At 37.4% G+C, this 24,692-nt stretch overlaps 1 protein-coding gene across 7 annotated transcripts in view; it reads right to left on the bottom strand.

The window, feature by feature from the left end:
- The window catches only part of EML1 (EMAP like 1), a 122,090-nt gene that overhangs the window by 32,956 nt on the left and 64,442 nt on the right, over positions 1-24,692 (bottom strand). For 5 of the 7 annotated variants that reach the window (XM_050974960.1, XM_050974962.1, XM_018907234.3 and 2 more), the window contains exons 2-4: positions 18,910-19,092; positions 13,545-13,677; positions 4,513-4,647 (exon numbers count right to left, since the gene is read on the bottom strand). In XM_050974960.1, coding sequence (XP_050830917.1) covers positions 4,513-4,647; positions 13,545-13,677; positions 18,910-19,092 — 451 coding nt within the window. The remainder of the gene's footprint in view (positions 1-4,512; positions 4,648-13,544; positions 13,678-18,909; positions 19,093-24,692) is intronic. The other 2 variants (XM_050974963.1, XM_050974964.1) reach the window with 1 other exon arrangement.

Here is a 24,692-nt window from a genome sequence, read left to right as displayed (position 1 = left end):
CACTCTTTCACACATACAGTCAGCTTTTGGGGGACAGTCTTAGTCCCAGCGTACAGAATCATCATTTTCCTTCCCATAACTCTTGCTTTGTATTTTGCATGGTTGCTCAGTATTGAGAGGAAGCATGAGGCAAGTCTTTAGCCAGCCTCTTCCACAGGATAAGGACACTCATTATTCAAGGAGGTGAAAGCTGGGGTGCTGAACAGGCTGCATGGGACAGAAATGAGGGGAAAAGTCTCTAACGATACAATGACTGTTTTCACAGTGGTACCAACATCACGAGCACCAGTTGAGGCAATCTAACACGTGCTCTTGATTAGTTCCTTGGAATACTTGCACTTTACTTAACCATTGCATGCCTTGTGTGCTGGACCTTCTCCTGAAATGCTAAGTGAGTGATTTCAACCCTTTGTGGCCTAACAACTGCAAAATGACATAACCACTGAGCTTTGTTGAAATAGTGCATAAAAATTAAAAATGCATCTCAAGTACAGTGGTCAACCTTAGAGGAAAACTAAAACATTTTGCTATTTTGTTGCAATGTTTTTATTTCTCAGCTATTTTGGAATCAATTTTCAAGTATACAGTACATTTATATAGCTCATAGAAGTCATAGCTTTCCTTAATTTAGGTGAATAAGCTAATAGTCTCACTTCATTTGTTTAGTAGCTTTAACATACAACTAATTTCACATAATTGTCACCTTAAACAGGTAGCAGGATCAGAGATATATCCATTAACCTGACTTTGCAAAGCACTGTATTGTTTTAGATTTTGACCTGTAGATCCTCCACTGTACAATACACACTGAATTCATCTTTTGGGCACTGTATCTAGTGCAATTTTTTATATAAAATACACAAAGCAGGGGCACTGTAGGATCATGTTTGTTACAACTTTTACAAAAACTATAGTGAATTACTACAGCAAATTGGAAAAGCAATGAGATTCCCAATTGGTAGGTGAAATAATTGCTTTTCATATTCCAGAAAAAAGTGTACCCATCTAAGTATAGAAATGTGGTTTTGTAACAAAAATTATCCATAAGATGTTTGTTTTGTTTATAGAAGATAAAGTTATTTTAATCAATGAAATCATCACATAATGGCTGTTGATACAATTTAATATGTGTGATAGAGTAGGAAGTTATACATAGATGTAAAATAAAAAGCAAAGCCTTAGGAAAAAAATCCGACCATTTCAGGAGATCAGTTCAACTCGGTGAAGTTATTAGCTCCATGCTAATAACTTCACCAAGGCAAAGTAGCTGCATGAAGTTACACACCATTGCAACACTTTACAGAATTTGCAGCTTAAAATAGAGTGAGCTGGTTTTTTTAGCTGTCCCCTCACTGGTCATTATGGATTTTTCTTGGTTTTGTCTTTCAAACCTTTTAGACTCACTTGTCCCTAAGATTGTTGATGCTTGGTTTGCTGATTCAGATGTGTGCAGATACACACTCTCTACAAGGGTAGAGAGATTTTGTTCAAATCTGCACATGCAGAGGGACACTTTGTTCTTAAGTAAACTAATAATAGATTGCTTTTCCTCTCAAAATTAATATTTATTTATGGATACTATGTATTGCTACAGTAAGTTTTTTCAGTTATATTTGTCTTTTAGAAATCTTGAAGTACAAAAATCTTAGAAACAAAATAAAACTCACATCTATTAGTTATTTGTTGCTTATATTTATCTCACAAAAATGTTATGGGAAAAAAAATTCAGATGCTAAGATAGAGTCAAATTTCCATAAGTACCAGAAGGTCCAGTCCTTTGGAATTCTGTTGGTTTATCAAAACTTCATTCACATGCATAAATGCAGAATGCAAACAAGATGTTAATTTGTGTAAATATTACATCTTCCTTAGTTACAATTTTATAACATTTTCTCTGATAGTATTTAAATTTTTTGATTATTCCTTGAATTTTCTAAGCCTTTCACTGAGTCACAGGTCAGGTTGGAAGGGATCACAGTTGTTCACCTGGTCCAACCTCCCTGCTCAAGCAAGGCTGTACCAGAGCACATGACACAGAATTGTGTCCAGACAGTTCTCAGATATCTCCACTGAGGGAGACTCCACCATCTCTCTGGACAATCTTTTCTAGTGCTCAGTCACCCACATGGTAAAAACCTTTTTCCTCCTATTCCTGTGCATCAGTTTCTGCCCACTGCCTCTACTTATTGCTTGGCGCTACCAAGAAGAGCCTGGCTCCATTTTCTTGACACCCTTTGTTCAGGTACTTGTAGGCATCACTGAGGTTCCCTCTCAGTTGTCTTCTTGAGGCTGAACAGGCCCAGCTACCTCAGCCTTTTCTTGTAAGAGACCTGCTTCAGTTCCTTGACCAAATTTGCAGCCCTCTGCTGGAGGGCTACAATCCATGGAGCTCCTTACTCCAGGAGCTCCATGTCCCTCTTGTATTGAGGAGCCCAGAACTGGACACAGTGCTCCAGATGTGCCTCACCAGGGCTGAGTAGAAGAGCAGAACTGGATGGTTGGACTTGATGATCTAAAAGGTCTCTTCCAGCCTTGACAATTCTATGATTTTTTTATTGGATCACCTCCCTCAAGCTGCTGGCAATGCTCTTCCTATTGCATCCTAGGATTCCACTGGCCTTTCTGGCCACAAGGGCACACTTGGGAATGACCCATGGACAGCTTTCTGTCCATCAGAACACCTTCTCCTTTATCCATGAATGCAGGTCTCTTGCCCACTTTTTCTGATTTCTTGCTCATCTGGATGCATGGTTCTTGACCCTGGAGGAAGTGATCTTTGAATATCAACCAACTCTCTTGGATCCCTCTTCCCTGCAGGTCCTATTCCCATGAGATTCTTCCAAGATTCCTGAGCAAGCTAAAGATAATTCTTTTCAAGTCCATGGTTAAAATCTTTCTTGCTGCCCTGCTTCATCCCTTCCTGGTACTGAACTCCAGCTCATGGTTGTGACAACCAAAGCCGCTTCCAACCTTCACATCTCCAACAGGGCCTTCCCTGCTTGTTATCACAGGGTCAAGCAGCACACTATACGTTGTGGGATCTTCTACTACCTGTGACAGGAAGTTGTCATCAATGCTTTCCAAGAACCTCCTGGACTGTTTGTGCTTTGTTGGGCTGCTTCTCCAGCAGATGTCTGGGTACTTAAAGTCTCCCACAAGAACCAGGGCCTGTGACTTTGAGGCTGCTTCAAGCTGCCTGTAAAAGACCCCTTGCACTTCCTCCTGTCCAGGCAGCTTGTAGCAAACAGCCACAAAGTGCCACCCTTACTAGTCTGCCCTTTTATCCCAATCCATAATTTATTCTAAGTTCCATAGTTTGCAGACTTGCTGTCTTGCTTCATAGCTAAAAACAAAGGCCAGAAACCAAGCTATTAATAATGTAATCACTCATATTTGGGTTGTAAAATAGTACACAGCCAGCTCAGACACTCCTTACTCAAGCAAACATGCTAAAGGTAAAAAGGAAGGAACATTTTGCGCCACAACATTGACAATGACTCGTGTAATGGCATTGATGCTCAAAGAGAGCAGGTAAATTAAGTTATTAGTTGAGCTTCATTAACAATGTGTTTTTATGGCCACGTCATCAGTGAGACAGTGAAACAGTACCATCAACACCATTTCTTGCAAAGGAAACTGCAATAGAACAGGTCAAGTGAAATGGCCGAAACTAAATTCTGACTAGGAAATACAGGAAAGAACTGCTTGACCTATACTGACAATACTGATGAACCTCAATGAAAAAGCTATTTGTTCAAGGTTATTCTAAGTCTGAAACCCTTGGACAAGATATCCTCTTTTCTCTGTGCTGTCAGCAATACAGAGAAGCATGATCAAAGATACACAGAGATAGGGATCACTTCATTCCGCTTCATTGAACAGTACTTGCATGTAAACCTCTCTCTTCGTTTATATTTAATCTGGCTGTCAGATCAAGGCATTCATAGTTCAGAGACGGGCTGGACATCAATCTACATGTGGGATGTGGTGACTGAATGTTTCTCAGCAATTCTCTTGGTTTTTCTTCCTCTTTCCTTCATTTCTTAAACTACCTTTATCTTGATTTATGAGTTTTCTCACTTTTGCTCTTCCTATTTTCTTCTCCCATCCCACTGGAGGGCAGGAAGTGAATGGTTGTTGATACCTAGATGCCAGCTGGGGTCAACACACCACAACCAGAAACTCAAAGAAGTACTTGTCAGGAATATAAAGACCAAGGGAAACTACTAAGATATTAGAAAAGGCATGTTTAATAATTATGAACTTTCCTGTGAAATTTTAAGTTCTCACACTTTTTATAGCTTAGAAATAAGGCAAATCAATTTAATCTAAATATGAAAACCTGTTTTATTTCAATTGTTTTAATATATATTCTTTGGTCCAAGAATTGGAGCTTTGTAAAAAAAAAAGCTTCCAATATTTTAAACAAGAAAAACTAAGTTCACTAAGGAAACTAATTTCATTATTAGAGCAGGAGGCAGAGAAAGGGGATAGGTACTTAGATGACATTACCTTTCACTGTTCTTTTTACCACTAGATGAACTGCTGGTGGAACCAGTGCGGTTGCGACTCCCTTTGGAATCTCCATAGCTTTCCCTCCGACCTCCTGGGGACACACGCTCAGCTGAACTGGTTCTCTTAATGGTGCTAATAAAACAAGGAGCAAGTTTCACAGTGGCACTTGTAAAAGTATATATTCTACAATAAATATTTATGAGAAATGTATCAAGTAGAACACTAACCCTAGAAAAATAACTATGATTTTAAAAAAAATCTTAACTTGATTTGTTAAAGAGCCTATGTAAGAGTTTTGCTGATTATCTGGTGTAACACAAACATACTGCTTTTTCCTTAATCATAAAACAGAAGATGGGTTAAACCAACTTCATAGAGTAGTCGCAATCACTTTTCTGAGTCACATTTCAAATCTCTGACTACCACTCCATACTTCGGAACTTTTGGATTCTCTTACGAAGAAGTGAAAGATTTAAAGAGAAAGCATTGCCTGACATTTCCAGCCAGACTACAGAGAATGCCAAAAGTATGTTAAAATTTGAACACAAGCAAGCTAACTTTGGGTCTTCATCCAATATCAATTACTCTGTGATTCAAAGCTAGTTTTAACATACTCCAAACTGCAGTTAATGGTGAGCTAGCCTGCATTTTTTTATTGTTGACAAAAATGTATGCTTCCTAGTTACATGTATGACTTGATTAGATTCCCCACATGTCCTGACAGGAGGTTTCTCAAAGGCTTAAATCTCACCCTACCCTCTCACTCTTCAACCATCCTTCCTGCCAAGATAGCTATCAAGGGAGCTCCTGTGTGGCTTTATGGCACCCCTTAGACATCCAGCTCTCTGTAATGGAAAAATAGGAGCCAAAACACAAGCAGTGCTACTTAGTAAATTAAGAGAAGCTCATTCAGAACTTAAACCTTACAGGAGATAAATTATTCACCAAAGCACTTCTCTCTAAAGCAGTGCTTCCTAGCAAGAGAGGGAGCAGCTAAGGGTGAGGCCCCAAAGCAGGTAATGCTTTACAGGTTGCTGCAGGCCCTTTGCCGCACAGAGGCTCAGGCAGCAGAACCCAGACTGAGGCAGGAATCAGCCCCATGGCAGCAGCCAAACAACAGGACTCAGTGTAAGGCTCTCATTTCCCCCATTTCAGTCCTGTTCTATTTTCTCCCCTGTAGAAAGCACAGTGAAAATATCCCCTTTAAGTTGTAAAATCCCCATACTAAATAACCACCTTCAGCAGCTCTCTCACCCCAGAAACCAGGGACACCAATGATTGCTTTCCAGCTCACATCTCTCCACCCAAATCTCAACCACAACCTCCATCCCATTGTGAAATCTTTGGTACTTGCTCCTTTAAGGCCAGTCTTGTCCTAGTCACACTTTTTCTCATCCCCAGCCTCCTCCCCCTTAGCCTCAGAGATTTTCTGCTTACCAGAATATTCATCTCATTCTTGAGGACTACTCCAAACCTCCCCAGCAGACCTTAACAGCTACCCTGTCATCTCAGACAGCTCATCCCTACCCTGTCATCTTAGTCAGCTCCTCTGGCTCTGTCCCACTTCATGTATGGTGTAAGTCAGCTCTCCATAACCAGAGGAACCAAGATAGACCTTTCTGTATGGTCAAAAAATGCCTAGCTTAGCAACTGTAAAAAACCCCAAACTTATTTTTTCTCTCCCATGTACCTTTACTAGCAAGGAGGGGAATGTTTCAACACCTCAACTCAGACTCAGCTACACAAACAATGGGAACACCTGAACCAGAGTCCCTCTGAAGGAAATGGCCTTTCTGAAAAGAAGGCAGGGCCCATCCAAGGGCGGATCTGCATGTTAAGGTTCATCTCAGGCAGCTTGACAAAAAAAACCTTCTGGTACATGCAATGGTAGGACAGATGTTCACTGCTGCATTCTTGTAATAAAAACAAGCTTCAAATGATTAAGCTGAAATGAAAAAAATTGTGTTTCTGTGGAGAAAGCAATGTAAGAGAGCAAGCAGAATGCAAAATTACACAAAGACAGAACAAAATACAGTCAGAGGGGAAGAGAAAAGGCAGCAACAAGAATTGAGCTCTGTCTTAATTTCAGAAGTTTACTTCCTATACTAGACTGACATTATCCAAGTCATCCCAATGTCAAATGCATGAAAAAACCTTCTCTAGTAAATTAAAGAATTTACTGTCAATATTTAACTATTCCCATATCTCGTAACATCACCCAATTTAATACTACTCCAGTTGAAAAATAAAACTTTGATGCTGAAAATGTTTATTCCAAATTAAATAGCTTCATTAGCATGTACCTTCCACTATTATATACATTAATTACAGAAACATCCTGTGTGATTTGTCAGGATCAAATCTTTATTTTGACATCCTTTCCTGGTTAGGAAAATTTCAGTGTAGGCTTATGTTGACGCATATTTTCTTCTTTAAGGATAAGAGGCGTCCACATCAGCCTACACCAAAATTAAACTAAGGACATTATCAAAGTATACTAATCTTAGAAAAAAAAATAAGTTACAGAAACAATTTGAAACTAATTTTAATGTTGCTTGGGGTTTTATTTTTATAGCTGTCAACATTCAAAAGATGAGATAGAGGATAAGAAATGAAAGGCTGTGACTAAAATTCAGAAGTTTAATTCTATCTTCTTTCTGAATAATGAAGTCTCATATCAGTATAAAAACTACTTTAACCACAGGTGTAAAATTCTTTTAAACTGTAATGATTCATGTCCCTCAGCTAATTAGTAATGCTATCTTCTGACAAATTTTATTTTAAACTTTCAACAACAACAAAAGCCCAATGATAAGTATTAGTTGATGGTTGGAAACCAGGTTTATAACTCCATTATATTAATTCAGTTTTGGCATTATACAAATTTGGTTAGCTAGACTGTTAAACACCAGTGATTATATCCACAGCTACAGTAGAGATACACTGTCACCTGAAGAGGAATTTAAAATGACAGAAAATACTCATTTAACTTAGAGGTTTGTAAGAGTATAACTGTATCCCAGAATTTGACTTCCACATTAATGACATGAAAGGAGAGCATTTGCAATTATTTAAGAAGATAACATTTAGTTGCACAATTTTTAACTTATTTGAGACAGCAATGTGGTCTAATACCCCCATAATAAAAATTATGTTAGTATGAAATAATGCAGATACTGTTACTGACATTATTATTAACTAGGTTGTGTGATGCATTTGTCAATGATGAGAAAGTTTTAGAGATGTACTTCTGGAAATGTTAAAAATGGCAATAATAATTACAGTTTATCATGTTAATGCTTTTACTAAAACAGCCACCTTCTATGTGTTGAATTGAAATGGAAAGGAAAAACAACTGAACTTCAACACTACAAAGCTATTAAGGATCCCTCACCTTAGAGCAGGCTTTTTCAGTTTGCATGCATTGAGAAGATTCACAGACCTGCTTAATCCAGATTGAGAGGTGCGTAAACAAAGCAGAATAAAAAGTGAATGCAACCATAAAATGTGGAAACAAGACATTTACAAGACTTACATTAAAAGACAAATTTGCATGCTTTCAAGATATGAAGTCACGTGCAAGAGTAAACAACAAAGCGCTTATTGACTCAGTTAGATGTTTGATCATTTCAAACCATACATTTAAGAACACCAATGTATCTTTGAATGACAAAATCTCAGCAGTGCCCTGATAGACTGACCATTTGTAAAGCGACTCAGAAATAAAATTAAAAATAAAAAAAATTAAAATCAAAGAGGCTATCTTAAGGAACACGACAGATGATCCAGCTAAAAGACAAAGACTATTAAAAAACCAACAACAAAGACAAGAAAATAAATCCTCATATATACATACATATACCACTGCATAGCATGAATGTTTCAGGCAGTTGCAATACTGAATTGTGGTGAACAAATCTGGCCAAAATTAAAAAGATATATACCTTATTACTAAAATTACTTGGGAAAATATAAAAGCTTTTTAATAAAAGAAATTAAAAACCAGTGCACAATGCTCTTAAGACAGAAACTGATGGCATTAATATTTTGTCTAGCACTCATTCTGACCCTCATTTAAATCAATTAGAATGAACTCAGGAATAACATATGACTTTAATTTCATTATGCCTCTGAGCAAAATGCACTAATAACTTTAATTGTTAGAGATATTGTGAAGTGTAATAGTTGTGAAGTGTAATAGGTGTAATAGTTTTGCCACTCGAAGTTCAATAGAGAGATTTCTTTTTTAATTTATATTCTAAATATTTTAAACCATTTTCTTTGAGAGATGAGTGTTACACAGTGCATTTAATTGAAGGCTTGATTCAGAGTTTGTGTGTGTGCCAGTTACAAACCCTTGCTGCCCCCCAACATTAATTCCAGGCGACTGAACAATTTCCTAGGGGCCATGTGTTTAGAGTTTAGAAGAACAGGAATTTATCATGTTAAAGTATTTTATTCTCCCTGCAAACAAAGCTCTTTATGTTTTCTTTGTTCCTACTTCTTCCTTTTGATCTCCATTGTCAGAGTTTTGCACCATTGTAATACTTTGCAATCTGCTGGAGGAGAAAGAATGACTGATTGTCTCCTTTTGAAAGGCAAAGTATGTGCAAGCCTGCAGCCTGCACCAGCATCCCTACTGGGAAAGGTACTGTCTGCATTCTCCTCCCTTGCTTTTTTTTTCCCCCTCAACTCTTGGAAACAAAGCTATCCTAGATGAGTCACAAAACCTTAGATTTTAATAAAGAACACAAAACATCACTACTACGCACTGGCCAAATTCCAAAGACAAATTTAGTTTTAAGCAGCAAACTTCAAGCCACATTAAATTCCAAAGAAAAAGTGGAGGGGGAAGGGAAAGTTCTTCTCACAATACACTAAACTTATCTTATTCAGAATGAAAATTTCAAATAATTATTCTAAGCACAAAGTTTAGAATAAAACTACGGCAGCATTCAAAAAGCTGTTACTCAAAATAGCTCATATACTTCTAAATCACAGAATTAGTAAATATTATAAAATTCAAATAAAATCCTCTGATGGAAGGTTTCTTGTGAAGATGACATGGAAACACTTTTCAAAGCCAGGCAATTCTTGATTGTCCATCTGTGTCAGGTGATTGTTCAGCCCATCTCAGAATCAGTCCAGTTCTGTGTTAGCTGGGTGGCACCCAGAGCTGTGTTCACATGGTCCCCAGAGCCTGAGTGCAGCAGCTCCTCTTGGTGCTTGACCACACTTTTTGGTCCCAGTGCCCCAGCATCACCAGGCTTTCTATCTTGCATTCTATTACCACCATATACTTTTACAATCCAGTTGATCCATGCTTTGGATTTGTGCTTTTGCTCTATCCAAGTTATTTCAGTCGTTCCTTAACGTGGACAATTGGGTATTGACTGTGAGATCTGAATGCTGAAGCAGGGTTTGGTGCCCTCAATTCTAATTGAAGCCAGAGTCAGTTGAGGTTACTCAATGCTTTGTAAGATCTGGATCTAATTATCACATTAGGACCTATAAGAACCTACCGATATCCAGAGATACATGTTTTACATAAGGAAAAGCAATATGCACAGAGGTTAAATGATTTGCATAAGGTCACTGAGAGAATATATAGCAGAACTCAAATAAAAGCCTGCTAGTTCCACCCTTTCAGCCTCAAGCATTTTTTATTACCTCCAATTTTATATTCCTGCCAGAAGAAGTAATTTCCATTTCAAATATTAAATGGGAAATCAGAAAATGCAGTGAACTCTGAACCACATCTCCTTGGTAATCCAGCAAGGCAGATAAGCCATATACCAACCTGTGGGTTCAAATGAGTTAACCAACACATTTAATACAGCTATTGTATGAAATGAGATTGTGTCTGAAAACATACCAGTAAATACTTCTGTCTCTAAGCAGGAGAATGTATGGATGCACCCTTAGTCCTCATGCAGACTATTTGCATATATTTACATAAATAATGCACAACAAACTGTTTCAAGGGACAGACTGATGTCATTTCCATTGAACATCATACAGTCTCAACCTAAACAGTGCTAAGTATAGGAGAAGAGAGGAATCAGAAAATATTTGTCTGTAAGCCCTCTTTTCATAAGGCAGTAAAACATTTGGGAAGGGCTCAATTCACCTGCACTTTCTCTTGGGTATATGGTCACAGGTAATAAAAAAATGGAAGATGCTATTTTTTACTATTTATTTACTAGTAGGTATTTGTCAGCCTCAACAGCAGATCAAAAGTTTAGAAGATGACTCAGCAAAAAATATTTTTTCCCTTTCTACTGTTGATTTTAACTTTCATTTTTCAAACTCCACCTTTCCAATTGTGCATCTGTGTTGCATGGAAAACCTCTTAAAAGCATTAACGAAAAAATTAAGTTTAAAAACATCTATAAACACTGAATACTATTTACAGCTGCTGTGTCACATGACCATAATTTGGACCAGACAATACCTGCACTACAAATTAGCCACAGTTCTGGAAGCAGTTCAAAAGAAAAGAGCACTGGCAGAAATTTCTGCCTAGCAGAAATCAGAACTAAAAAAAAAAACAACCTCAAAATATCCCACCATCTGTAAACTGTGCAACACTGAGAGAAGCTTCCAACACAAATAAACAAGTCCTACCCCTTAAAAAGGAAGCTCTTTGATTTTGCTGATGTATTTCCATTACTGTTTTATGCATAAACACATGCATTTCCTGAAGGTAAAAGGGTCCAGTATAAATGTGATTGAATTCATCTTGAGGATGCATAATGAAGTATTCTACTTGACTGTATATAAGAAAGATATTTGGAGCACTTACTGTATGATCTTTGAATACTGAATATGTGGAATACCATTTACTATAAAACCCTGATATCCGACCAGTTATTTCAAGGTTCTCTATTAAATGATTACAGAACAATTTACCAAAAATATGTTTTGTACAGTAATTAATCAATGAGGTTCTTACCACTCCACTTTATTCCTCTTGAAGTACATTTATAGGCAAGGCATAGAAATATGCTTTAATATAGTTTAATAAAGGTAACAGTAAAGAACATTTTCATGTTAAAGACACCAATACAGAATTTTAGAACATTTGCAAGGAGCAATAATTGTACAGCATCTGTATTTACAACTGCTCTTTTCAGGACATGAAACAATCCCACCCTCCTAAGCACTCTTAATAAGCGCTCACCTATTTCAACAAAACTGTCCATATATTTTTTTCTTTTCTAAAACTGAATACACGTTTTCATGCTGCATATTTAAAGCACCTTCAGCAATCTGAAGAGACAAAGCATAATAAAAGGACACTAAATGCTTGGCCTGTGGAAGAATTTCTCACACAGGAATCAAGAGTCTAAAAATACTCCCTAATGATGCTCTCTAAGGACTTTCTCACTGGCATTCTGGGTATCCAGGTTGCACATGGGTCAGGTGGAAGGGATACAGGCTGCCACTTATCTACAGGGATCCTAAGCTAGGACAATGCCTACAGGCAATAGCAGATGAAACACCTGAACTACATAAAGGCCTCCATGAATAGAGAAAGCATGAGTATGATCCTTCATCCACCCTACTCTGGGGCAGAAAGTCCTGTGCTGAGCCCTAGAGACAGAGCATAGACTCAGGAATCACACCCTCTGTACACAGGTGAAGTCTCCCAGTTCTCATATGTCTTATAACTACTAGTTGAAACTTAAATAGGAAGAATTAAATTATGATAATTATTAAGAAAAAATAATTTGTGAAGAACAAATATGGTTTAAAATTCAGCATGTACTAAATACTACTCCTTTTTAAACAGTAATACATCCCCTTTTCTTAAAATACATCTCCTTTTCACCCATTTTCAAACTTCTACAAATCTAATAGTGGAACAGTTTGGACAGTATTTGATTTCCTTCTCTTCAGTTAAGGGCTGATTCAGACCAGCCTGCCAAAGCCTACAGCTGCAGCAAGCTACAGCTCATAAGAGCTCACAGGAGTTCATTTCTGTGACATAAACAAATATGGTATTTTCCAATTTTAATTGTGCACAATGTAACTTCTCTCTACAAGAACAGAACCTGGAGTTTCTTGAAAATCAGTCCCCTTCAATACTGGCATATCCTTAGCCACCATCTCCCCTTTGAGGAAAAATTCTTTTTAAGAGAAAGACCTCAGATCTTAGCAGGTTAATGCTGTCATCTCTACAACTTAGTCTCCCTCAGAGTTAACAGCATCATCACTACAAAAAGATGAGTAGACACACAAAAGAAATGTACAAAAAAGTCCCCCAACCTAAACCCCCAAACCCCACACTATTATCTTTTACACACATACCACACAGCAGATTAGCACCACAATAACTGCCACATATAACTTGAACTTGCTTCACCCAATCCATTCAATTCCTTGTAACCCAGATGTATAAAACATTTAGTACATTTAAAAACAGCTACACACAAAGCAAATTGGGACAGAGCAGTAATTTTTAAAAGGGCTTAATACATGCTAATGATAAGATATCTAAAGATGGATGTTTTCATTTGCATAAATATGTGCTAGGCATAGAATTTTCCTCCTCCCTGAGATGCTGCTAACCCTGTGCATGCAGTTTATATGATAATTTTGTTAGTGAGAGAAAACCAACAAAGATAACATACTGATTTGCAATGTTAACACTGTTTCTCTGCAGACTATATACTTTCTACTAGCGACTCAAAGAATTCTTGCACCACTTTCCACATCGCGTTGGGCAACAGCACAGTAGAAATGCTTTATTCTCTCTATGCTAAATGCTTAAAAGCAAGAAATCTACACAAACCAGTAAGACCAAGCATTGTGCATTCTTTCAACACTCATGGCAATAACCTTAATTGTAATTAGAATGAATAAATTAAAAGCCCCTTAGAATGAAATCCATCTCCTTTTCTTTCCGAACTAAATATTTAGTCTGCTGCTTTGCAAGTAAGAAAAACTACGCATCTAGCAGGTTAAAACTGGAGCCATACCGTGTTTTCAATTCCATGGTTCTAAGGTTTCTCATAGATGCCTACCTTTTTGCTGCTGGTGATACAGTCTCCTTTCTGGTTCCTGATGGAGAAGGTAAAGAGCCACTTGGTTTCTTTGGTAATACAGTTCCATTGTTAACTGTAGTCCTTAAAGGCAGGGTTTGTACCAGTGGTCTTGCTGCAAAACAAGTGTAAGATGAAATCATTGCCTTCATTTACTTTTCTGTGTTTTTTTTTCAGCAAACAACACTAGAATATTTTACATTTTCCATGTAGTGTGACATTTTGTGTCACTATGGCCAAACTCAGAATAGATGAGGGTTTTAACATTGAGGGATTTTTAAAAATTATTATTATTATTAATAATAATAATAGTCCTACCAAGTAAAAACTCTGTCCTAGATTAAGAAGCTTAGTGGAAAGCACAAAAGTAGTTGTTGTACTCAAAACCAATCCCGCTCCCTAGAAAGAGCATCAGTCTCTTGCCCACCTGGATAGCATCCAGAGGAGTGCTAAAAATTAAGGCAAGCTGTCATCCCAGAAACTCCTGCTCTTTGTTCCTCAATCTTCTTGGAGTTTTTCCACAAGCAAATTGTCTATTAAGAAACTTCTACTCCCACCAAAAGGTCTTTTTTTCAAAGAGTGTGGGCTTTTGTGACAGAAAGGATTTGTACCCTTTATTCAGAAAAAGCTACTGAAATCAGCAGAAGCGTGAAGGTAATAAGCTGGCATTATCTACCTACATTCCTCTGATCAAATGTTGGCTCAAAAAAAGGATCTGCGTGTCATAGCTGTAATTAACATTAGAATAACAGAAAAGTCCAATTCAAGTAGTTAGAAGTTAGTTGCAAAAACAGTGTTTAAAACTGCAAGCAATGTGTACCAACACAAATACTACTGTGGATCATAGCCTTGAAACACAGACACAAGCATGACTAATGCTCTCTCTACAGCAGAGACAGCAGCTTGAATCACTTGAAATTTGACAGGACTTTGTATTACAAGCCATTGTCAAGATGCCAAAGGCCTCTGGGTTCAGAGAAGCACCACCTGAGAGAAGGCAGCAGTAACAAGTCACTTTAGGAACATAAAATTGCATTGAACTTGGAGAGGATGGCAGGGAGAATACCTATGAAATGTTCTTCAAAAAAGACTGCCAAGGATAAAAGAACTAAAAGGCTAAACTGAAACAGTACCAATTGTATACAATTATAGGTCATATTGTAACAACATCTTTTTGTAGCACTGACAGAAAGCATTTATTGACTTGTTCACCCTAAGTTTTCATATACTGAACAAAAAGAAACATGTGAAAACTGTGCCTTCAGAAGATTGTCAGTACATATGGTCTACTAGAGAATGCAACTTGCAACACAAATTTTGTTTTGAAACTTTATTAGAATACACATTTGTTATGTATTTGTAATTTATGTGTTCAGAGGAAATTTAGAAAACAACCTATAAGGGAAATACTGAAGGAATGAGGCTTATTTGGCTTAGAAGAGTGAAGTATGACAGGAAAGAAAGTCAACAAAGGAGACAAAAAGAAAATTTTATCTATGCACACTGAGGGTGCCTTCCAGCCTTGCCTTCCATTATCTGTTTTAACTGACTAATGCTGTCTTTAGAGCTTATACAAAACATCTGAAGTTTACTTGGCTTCCCAAGCCTCTATTTTTTTATTAATGAATTCAAATATAATTCTATTTACTTCTCCTTTATTAGTTTTTTTTGTATATAAAATTCGTTTTACAGTTTTGTGCTGGAAGCTCTGCTGCTTGTTTCCTAATTGCTGCACTGCTGCAATTAATCCAGATGTATAAATCAGATTCTGTTGCATTCTACAGAATCACAGGTAGCTACAGTTCAGAAGTTGTGGACCTGTCTCCTTGCAAGCTTTCTGTAGCTCACAAAACTTTAATGAATTTTGAGAAGACAAATTAGAACAGCAATAGAAGTTAAAAAAATAAATTATTAAGATATTTTCCTTATTTGTAGTTATTTTAAAAGATTGCCTACTAAAGAATAGCTGGAGTGAACTAGCTGGAGTCTGTTTACTCTCCTAACCTTATGAAATCGAAACTAGCAGCAGCCAGGAATAAACGCTGCAACCTTTAACAGAAGTTTTGCTTCAGATCCAGCACCAATCCACAACCCACACTTCTGGAAATAGAGGTTTAAATGGTCAGCTAGTGTAGAAAGGAACATCATGAAACTCTTGCACAACATAGAGAAAAACTGTGCATTATTCAATAAATCCACTGTTAACTCAGGAGCTATTTAGTTTTACTTACAACAGCTAGTTCACACCAGTGCTAACTGGCATCACAGTCACACAATTCCAAACATGTCATTGCTGTTAGAAATCAGTAACACACCATTACTGCTTTGTCAGTAATGTTTATTTTTGAAGTTCTGGTGCTTCAAGGTCTTACCTGTGGTAGCAGGACTGACAAGTTTATCAGCCTCAGCAGCAGCTTTTTTAATCATACTCTGATCTATGGATTAATAGGGCTGTTAAGTTTACAAACAAACCAATAATTGCAAAAGGAAAGAACAACAAACACAAGTAAAACAAAGGCAGGAAGCCATACTGAAACTCCACCAAGTAGTAGAATTAAATAAGGAAAGGGAAAAAAAACCCAAACAACTAAACAAAAACTCAAAACACCATTAGGGAAGGAGTTCCACAAATGGACAAGATAAGCCGCTCCCTTTCCATGATGTATGCTGCTTTTAAGCTGCTTAGCTCAAGTTTAGAACAAGAACACAAAGACTGAAAACAAGCTCAAGATTTTTTCCATTACAGATTTGAAAGTCTGAAACTTGAAATCTTTAAATGAAAGCATTTGTCCCATGAAGATTCTTGTTCCAGACTTTAAACAGTACTGGGAGGATCCTGTTTTTTCAAAGGCACAGACCTCCCCCAACACACACACACTTAATCCTGATCCACTTCATCTATAGATCACTTTATAACAGCAGCATACAGTATGCTTCAAGCCCCAGATTGCATGGACACAATTTCTGTGACTTTCTCTGGGATCAAATTCTACTTTTTAAAATTTCAAATGTGGAATTAGTAATTAGACAATATAGGGAGAATTAACACAGGTTCAGTCCATGCAGCCCAAGAGGTTTGAGAAGCCACCACTCCAGCTCCTCCCATGTTTAACAAAGCCCCTCTCCTAAGAGTATCCATCAGAAGCCTTCATAATGCTACTCCAAACTAAAATCAGTCTTATGCTAAGTAACTGCATACAATTTTTTATAAAGTAATTGTGCCTACTAAGGAATAATAGGTGATTATGTGAAATAGATCATATTTGACAAAACAGCTGGAAAAAAACAAGTGTTAAGAATACTTAGATTCTCTTTCATGTTTATAATTCATGTTTAATAAGGTTGACCATACACTAAATGATACAGCTGATGTACAGCAAAGTGATAGTTCTTTACATTAACAGTCACAGTACTGTTCTTCTCCAGAAATTCGGTGGGTTTTGTTGGCAAATACCAGGACTCATTCTGGTAATTTACAATGGAAGAGCAATCTACAGTCCTCTATTTGCATTATTACAGTAAAAGTTCTAACACTGTAATTTCACACACACATTAATAACTAGGCATGCAATACATACATTAAAAAAACCTCCAAACCCACCCCCACACACACAAATCCCACACGCACACAAACAAACAAACAAACAAACAAACCCCTACAAAACAAGCCATAAAAGACAGGGGGATTGGCTTACAGCAGCTTTTCTTCAATGAGCATTGAACTATGGCTCTAATGATCTGCCATGACCAAGAAAACTTCTCCTGATTTAGAGTTCAACTCTGCTCACAGAGTCCATGAAACTCTGGTTTGTATTTTGCTAAGTAAAGCCAGCAGGCATGAAGAACAGATTTGGTTACAACTCAGTAATAATTACTAGACTTTATTTCCTCCATGCATCAGATAATATCTATTTTACAGGCAACATGAAGCCTCTTAATCCCTTGTAAAACCAGATTTGATGGAACATTTTATCACAGTAGAGGCTATCTTTAGTGACATTTAACTTATCTGATATTTTAAATTTTTTCTCAATAAAACAAAGACAAAATAAGAAGATTACAACAGAAAGAGAAGAGAACATGAAGACAAGATCTCAGATATTTAGTGCCTATTCCATCTGACAGCTAGCATGAGACACTACCAGCTCATTATTTGGCTCTGTAATTCTGTCTCTTTCAGCTTTCCTCATCTCCTGACACAAAACTTTGTAATGAACATGACATCTCGGTTAAGTAGTTCCTACCAAGTCTGTTAAATCAGTGACTAGAACTAAATATTTGTTGCAGGCTTACAAATATATAACAGAGATTAAAGGAAGTCCTAACTTTAAAGTGAGAAAATTATGAATCCATAAATACGTAACATAACTCTCATGCAAAGTAAGGTTTTAATTAATATTAACAAATATCAGGACCCCAAAAGAAACAACTTCCTAAGTTAGACAACAGAGAGCCTGTGAAGTCAGTACTTTCTTTCCACATCTAGGCTGCCACCACTCTTACTTCTAAGACCACCCTAAAGTACCTTGTGTGTTTCTCTAAGCTGCACACAGGCAGTCTCCTAGACTTCTGCAGCCTCACTCACTACAGTAAATTGCTTGGGTTCTACTAAACCTTTACTGCTGTGAAGTGCTCAGGTTCAGCTCTTCTGAATTGTGCACAAAAAACCCCATTCCTGCAGAGCAGGAGCCACAGGAGAGCACACTGTGCACATGGGCACAGCACAGAATTCTGCCAAGCAGTGACATCTGTCACACCCTGTACCTCACTGGCTCTGGCTCTGCTGCTCTGGAACGTGGTCAGGTAACAACCACAGCTCGACCTCTCTTTCCTAGCTGAGCAGCTGGTGTTGTACCATCTTCTTAGTAATGTCAACTCTGTGCTAGCTTAGAGCTCTGTCTTATGTCTGTATGATCCATAGAGACATAAGACATTTTAAATTAAATTTTAATTACATTTTACTTAAGTTTAATTCATTCTTTTAGGATAAAAAAACCCCAACCTATTAGGAGTTTCACCCACAGAAGACAATGCATTCCCTAAAGAGTTTATAAAATACCTTGATCAGAAGTAAGGAAGTGGTAGCAATGGTTAAATGTAGATTGTGGATTAAGCATTAAGAAAATGCAAATGCTTTGTTGGTTCATGTAAACTGTAGAAGGCTCACAGATTTAACCATCTGGATTTTTATGTGTTCTTTTTAACAGGTTGAATTTCAAATGCATTTTATTTAGGGTTTGATTTGTTGATTTTGAATATTTCAAGTTCTAATGAACAACCTATTTTAATACATATGAAACACTCATTGAACTGCAGTATCTATTTTACATCTGTCTGAAATGCAAACCTTTGGTAGGTCCTTTCTTGTTCTGCATGGCCTGCTGCTCCTCTGTAATATTCAAGCGTCGGACCACATCAGCAAGGGCAGATTTGAGCAGCTGGATGTCATCTTCCTGCATCTGGACACGCTGCTCCAGAGAGGCAATGCGATCTGTGACCTCCATACTGCTGGCAGCAGAGGCACTGTCATCTAAACACAGCAGCAGAAAAAAAAAAAAAGTGTTATCAATAATGGATAGCCATCCAGAATTACCTTATGCAATTGGCTGCAGGTAAAAACAAGGCTTTTCTCAGACCTGGTGACTTTTTGAGGAAGAAAGTTTTTGAGTGACCAAAAGGAAGAGATGGAAATAAAAATAAATAAATAAAAGGTACGTACTTAAGTAAGACGTTATGGTGAGGTTGGCATCAGAGCCAGTTGTTAATTGGGTTCCACTACCAATTATGTGCATGTCAGAACTGCAGTGATCAATCATCACCCTTCACTGTTCTGCTCAACACAACATTCTGACACTGCTGGGCATTCACACAGAGAGCTATGTTTTCTGATTTGCTACACACCCTTCCAGAGTTTTCTCTCTCATACAGGTCACAGAGATACTTTACAAATACATAAGTAATAGATAGGCTTACACTTTTCAAGCTACCATACACAGGCCAAAGAGCAGCTACTGACCCAATCTGCTAACCCCTAGTTTATACCAGCAGCTTTGAGAACATTCCCTCTAACTGAAATAAAACCCCAAATAATTTCAAAATTACTCAGTAACTATACTCCAAGCCTGCAAATTATTAAAAGGGTCATTAATTTGATACAATTCACCCATTATTTGGAAGTAACCCATAGAAGCTTCAAGACTGCAAATCCATGATGAGGACTACACATTCTTTCCACTCAAAACTAGTAACAAAAATATTTTTCCTAAATGAGCACTTTTGTTCCTATCACACAGAAACACTTTCTCTTTTTACAATATTAAGTTAGGAGAAATATGAAGAAAGCAACACCAAAGACATCGAAGTATGTATTAAATAGGGAAATAATGTGCAGTTTTTAAAGAGAATTGCAAAGTTTTATTTAACAAGTTTTTGAAACCTTAAAAATAAGTTAGGTACTAACGTACTGGATGATCTTAAGTAATGTTAGTCAAGGATCATAACTTTCAACTCATGACATAATAAGTCATCCTGTAGCAAAAATGGATATTTATGCTGCTATCTGCAAGCATAATTGTCTTCTCCCCCATTCCCAATGCAAGTCTCTAGCAGGTATTTCTTCTGTTAAAGCTGAGCTCTCTTTGTGAAGAAGGTGGTGTTTGTTTTCATTTCTTGTGTTCTTAATTCTCCTCTATTCCAAACCAGAGTATCCCCCTTCTTTTGTAAAATAACTCCTCTTGAATTTTAAAATAAAGTTAAGTGTTTAAAAAAGGAAAGTAACTGTTTCTGAGTACATCTAAAATCATATCCAAAAATGTGTTTTTATGCTAACACATAGAAAGTTTTAATCGTAAGCGTCTAGGAAAAAATTGCATCAATTTTTTTTTTAAATCTCTTCATCCCCAAACCACTCCACTACAGATTGGTTTTGAAATCTGTTCATCAGATCAGTTTTGGCTTCCTCATCTCTTGCACCCCCAATAGCTATCTGTGGTTATCAAAAGCTGAATTAGAAACAACTCAGAAACAATGTAACAATATTGACAGTCCATAAATAGCTACAGACTATTTCAGTTTAAAATGCTTGTTAATTCTGTTATAGGAGTTTCAGACCTCATTTAAAATATCACCATTAGGATATTATTAGGCTGAATATAGTAGCAATGTAAGTATCTTGTTCTGAATGAACTAAATCAGAACTCAAGCTCCTGAAAAATGTTAAAAAACTTTCCCCATGACAAAGCTTTCCAAACTTTGGCCTAATCAGACTTCTGCTCAACACAGGACTCTGTCCTGTAGCTATTACAGGTAATTAGTCCCCAAACTCAGATTAGCAGCTATGCTGGCAGCAATAAGAGCTGCCTGCAGAACTTAACCTTTCCTCTACAAACAAAAGCCCCACGCTGCTCTAAGGACTTTACACTTTAACTCAGCTGGAAATAACATGGATTAGCATACTGGACAATAGGCAACTGAATCAAAAGACTGATTTAACCAATACAAGCCAAATTCAAACTTCAGCCATTCTGCCAAATTCAGTATCATCAGGAATAGTTTTCCTCTGAATTCAGTCAACAAGAAATAGCCAAATCCCAAAACCAAGGCAGTAAAGAAAACCCAAGGGAAAATAGTTGGTATTGAAATGATTTACCTCTGCTACAAAAGAAAACATCCTCATTGAAGTATCCATTTCACTAATTTTTAAGTGTGTAGAAACAGTAATTTTGCCCAGACATTAATCTTCAAGTGGTAAATCAGTGGCATTGGTTTATTTACCATCCTGTAAGAAATCACTCCCACTAATACCTATTAAGATGTACAGTTCTCTCCTCCTTCCCCTTCCCCCATCTGTCACTGTGACTCTTCCCCTCACACCCTCACTGACCAACAGGCCCCAGCAAACCCTTTCTTGGACACAACATCTGTATCTTCCACTATCATCTCCTTGTAGGGCCCTGGCAACATAGCCCTCATCCTTGCTGTAACCTACAGCTTGTTTGGTTTTTAAGGTGGCTATTCCATTGGGTGCAGTTCCCTTCCATGGATGCAGAAAAAAAAAATAAAATTTTAACAGCTTTCAGTAAGATTGCAGCTGAAGACAAGACTGCTTACAGTCCAGTACCATTTCACTTTACCTCCTCTTTGCATGCAAGTAAAAGTAAGCTAGAAAAGAGGCACAGAATACAACAAAAATACATTTTATGAAGAATGCAAAGTTCAATTATAAAATAAGCATAACCTGTTTGTTATGCAAGTTGAGGATGAAATGTTCTTGTCATTGAGATCATTACATCCCAGTATGTTGAGCAATAAAGTTGCAGCTTCAACACAGCCAAATAAGTGAAATGGTACAGTATCAGAAGAGAAAAAAAAAACAATTAATGCTATAAACTAACAATACAACAACTAAAATGTCACTGCAGATGTCTACTATTCTGTCCACACAAGCAAGAGTGGTATTGTTAGCCTTATTTGTGACCTGCCTCTGCAGTGTACCACTCATCCACAGCAAAGGACATTTGCAAGGAATATTTTAGCACACATTTGTAATGAAGTTTGGAAAGGCGTATGAAGGAGACTGCAAATACTGACAAACTGCCTTCAAGTATTAGATCTCCTTATCAGTCACTACCACCCCGTGCCCATGGATGGGCAGAACAGACATCACACCACCTACATGGGCAGCATCAATAGCACAACAGAATTAACTGTTACCTTTTTCATCAATGGGAAGAAAAAGGACTTTACAGTGAAACTGATGAAATATGTTTTTATAAACCTGAAACCTGAGTCACTTTCTACAATGTTCATTTCTTTTTGCCGATTTTAAGGCAAGTCTAAATCATTGTCTCAAACATGTAAATCATAGAATGGTTTTGGTGGGAAGGGACCTTAAAGATTCTGACCACCTGCAATGGGCAGGGAATTAATCTACATCTCATGAGATAAATGCCACCTACAATGTGCAAAATTAGATAAAACAAGGAGGTATCAATTTAGATGCCTCATTTTTCATTGCAATAGGCATTTACGGTAAAACTTGGAAAAAAAGAGCAATTTATAATTTTTGCTTTGCTGAGATTCTGCAAGTTTCAAAGGGAAGGCAGCAAAAAAGGGGAATGTACTACATGCCTCTCTAAATTGTCCAACCAGCTAATCCATGATCTCATAGATTGGAAAGTTTTCTCATGGCAAACTAAAAGACAATACTGAGTCAAATGATTAATCTGCTTCCAGAGTGTATTTCAGTTTTACAGCAATTTATTACTTGAGCTTAGCCAAATGTGAAGAAACAGCTGAAGTAAAGCCAACAACAGGATGTGTATGCTGTTTACAAGAGTGATTTCAATACTATTTCACTGTATGTAGGCTAAAGCTAAATTACATACTTACACCATTAGTTAGAAGGAAGCCTATTAGATCATACTATTTTCTGTAGATTTCTGCTAAAAAAAACCCTAAACCTTTTGAAAAACCTAAATCTCACCTGTATGTTAATTTCTATGAAATAATTAAAATAGGACTTCGTTAATTTTGAGGCTATCTTCTCCAGCTCAGACCACAGCAGTTGGCCATGCAGTGGAAATATTAGATACTAATTCTCAAAAGACTGGCAAACAAATCTGAGTTTATTAAATCTACATGGCATATTCGTAGCACCAATTAACAGGATAAAACTGTACATGAAGTACTTCCAAAACTGATTGCAACTGTGGTTGCTAGACACTTTCTTTATAATACATTTTAAAAGTGGCATTTCAAAGTCTTTGCAGAGTTGTCCTTGTGTTTAGACACTCTGCAGGATGTCAGGAAAGAAAATGCAAGCCTTCTGAGGACAGCAAATGCCAGCAGTGGTCTTTGGCAAAAACTAAAGATAATCCACATGATGGAAAACATGGCAAGGGATGGCAGTGAAAAGGGGGCATCACCCACACACAGAGCAGCTCTTCTTCTAGCATAAAGACATAGATTGTGCCAGCAAGTCTGAATTGAGCTCAACTGGCAGGAATACTTTCTGTCGCTGAGAGATTTCATTAAGTGTATCACATTCTGTACTTGTCCTGAAATCAGTTGGTAAAAGTATTTACATTCCTTGGAAATAACTATGAACTTCAAGGCCACTACTACAGTCTTATGAAAATGTACATGGACAGAAAGGAATTCTCCACCCTCAGCATGCAGCTAACTCTATGGCAAAACACAGCAGCTGCTGAGAAAGACATGCCATCAAAAGAGAGAGAAAGTTAAAAACAGTAGTTATGAAAAAAAAAAAGCAAACAAAAAAACAGCGCAATCCTGCAGATTAGGAGATCCATGGCCTGAATTTGACCCAGTATACTAGCAAGCAATTGAGAACACTGAAGATCCTACACTTCCAGAAACAGCTTTCCACCCATAAAGGTCCATGGCTTTTGCACTCCACTAACTGCAAAACTGTCAGATGTGGCGCATGTCACACATTTGGCAAGTTCCCCCTTCTCCTGCCCACATCATCAATGAGATCTCATGCAAGTAACTGAGATACTTCAACAACTTCCTTCAAGCATCCTGGGAGTAACACTACCACTAACTTTCAAATGACCTCTCTGCTTCACCTCTCTTGATACCATATGTTTAGCTTGACACTAAGGGAGCAGAAAAACATCCCTCTGTGGCAGGCATCTCCTACACCTTCCAAATCCTGCCCTCCCTATTTGGTTCATTTCATGCATCTTTGAGTCCGGGTCACAGAAGTCAGGCAGACATGGTATTGGATAGAAACAGTTTTTCTGTTGACAATAACAGAGAAAAAAAAAAAAAACCAAAACTGAGAAGAGAGACAATCTTCCCTCAGAATGAACACAAGCAATTCCCTGTAGCACAGAAACAGGAGAATGCAGCTTCAACACTGTTGCCAGGCTTTGAAGCAAGATTGGAAAGTACCAAGTATTCTCCTTGTATCAGTTTCTGTGGCATAATGTCAGTGGTCATTGGCAGACCAGAGCCTCTGTGCAAGGGAACAATGGGAAAACAAAACAGCAGGTTTAGTTTCCTTTGACAACACCACGGCAGGCTGCTTTGTTTAAAAGATTAATGTCAACAGTATTTCATAGACTAAATATCTTTCCTCTGCTCACTTTTCTAATGCAAAAC

The sequence above is a fragment of the Serinus canaria genome, chromosome 5 (assembly GCF_022539315.1).
Source record: "Serinus canaria isolate serCan28SL12 chromosome 5, serCan2020, whole genome shotgun sequence".
In the NCBI taxonomy this organism is placed as follows: domain Eukaryota; kingdom Metazoa; phylum Chordata; class Aves; order Passeriformes; family Fringillidae; genus Serinus; species Serinus canaria.
Note: the sequence above shows the minus strand (reverse complement) of the source record. Positions and strands in the feature narration are given on the sequence as shown.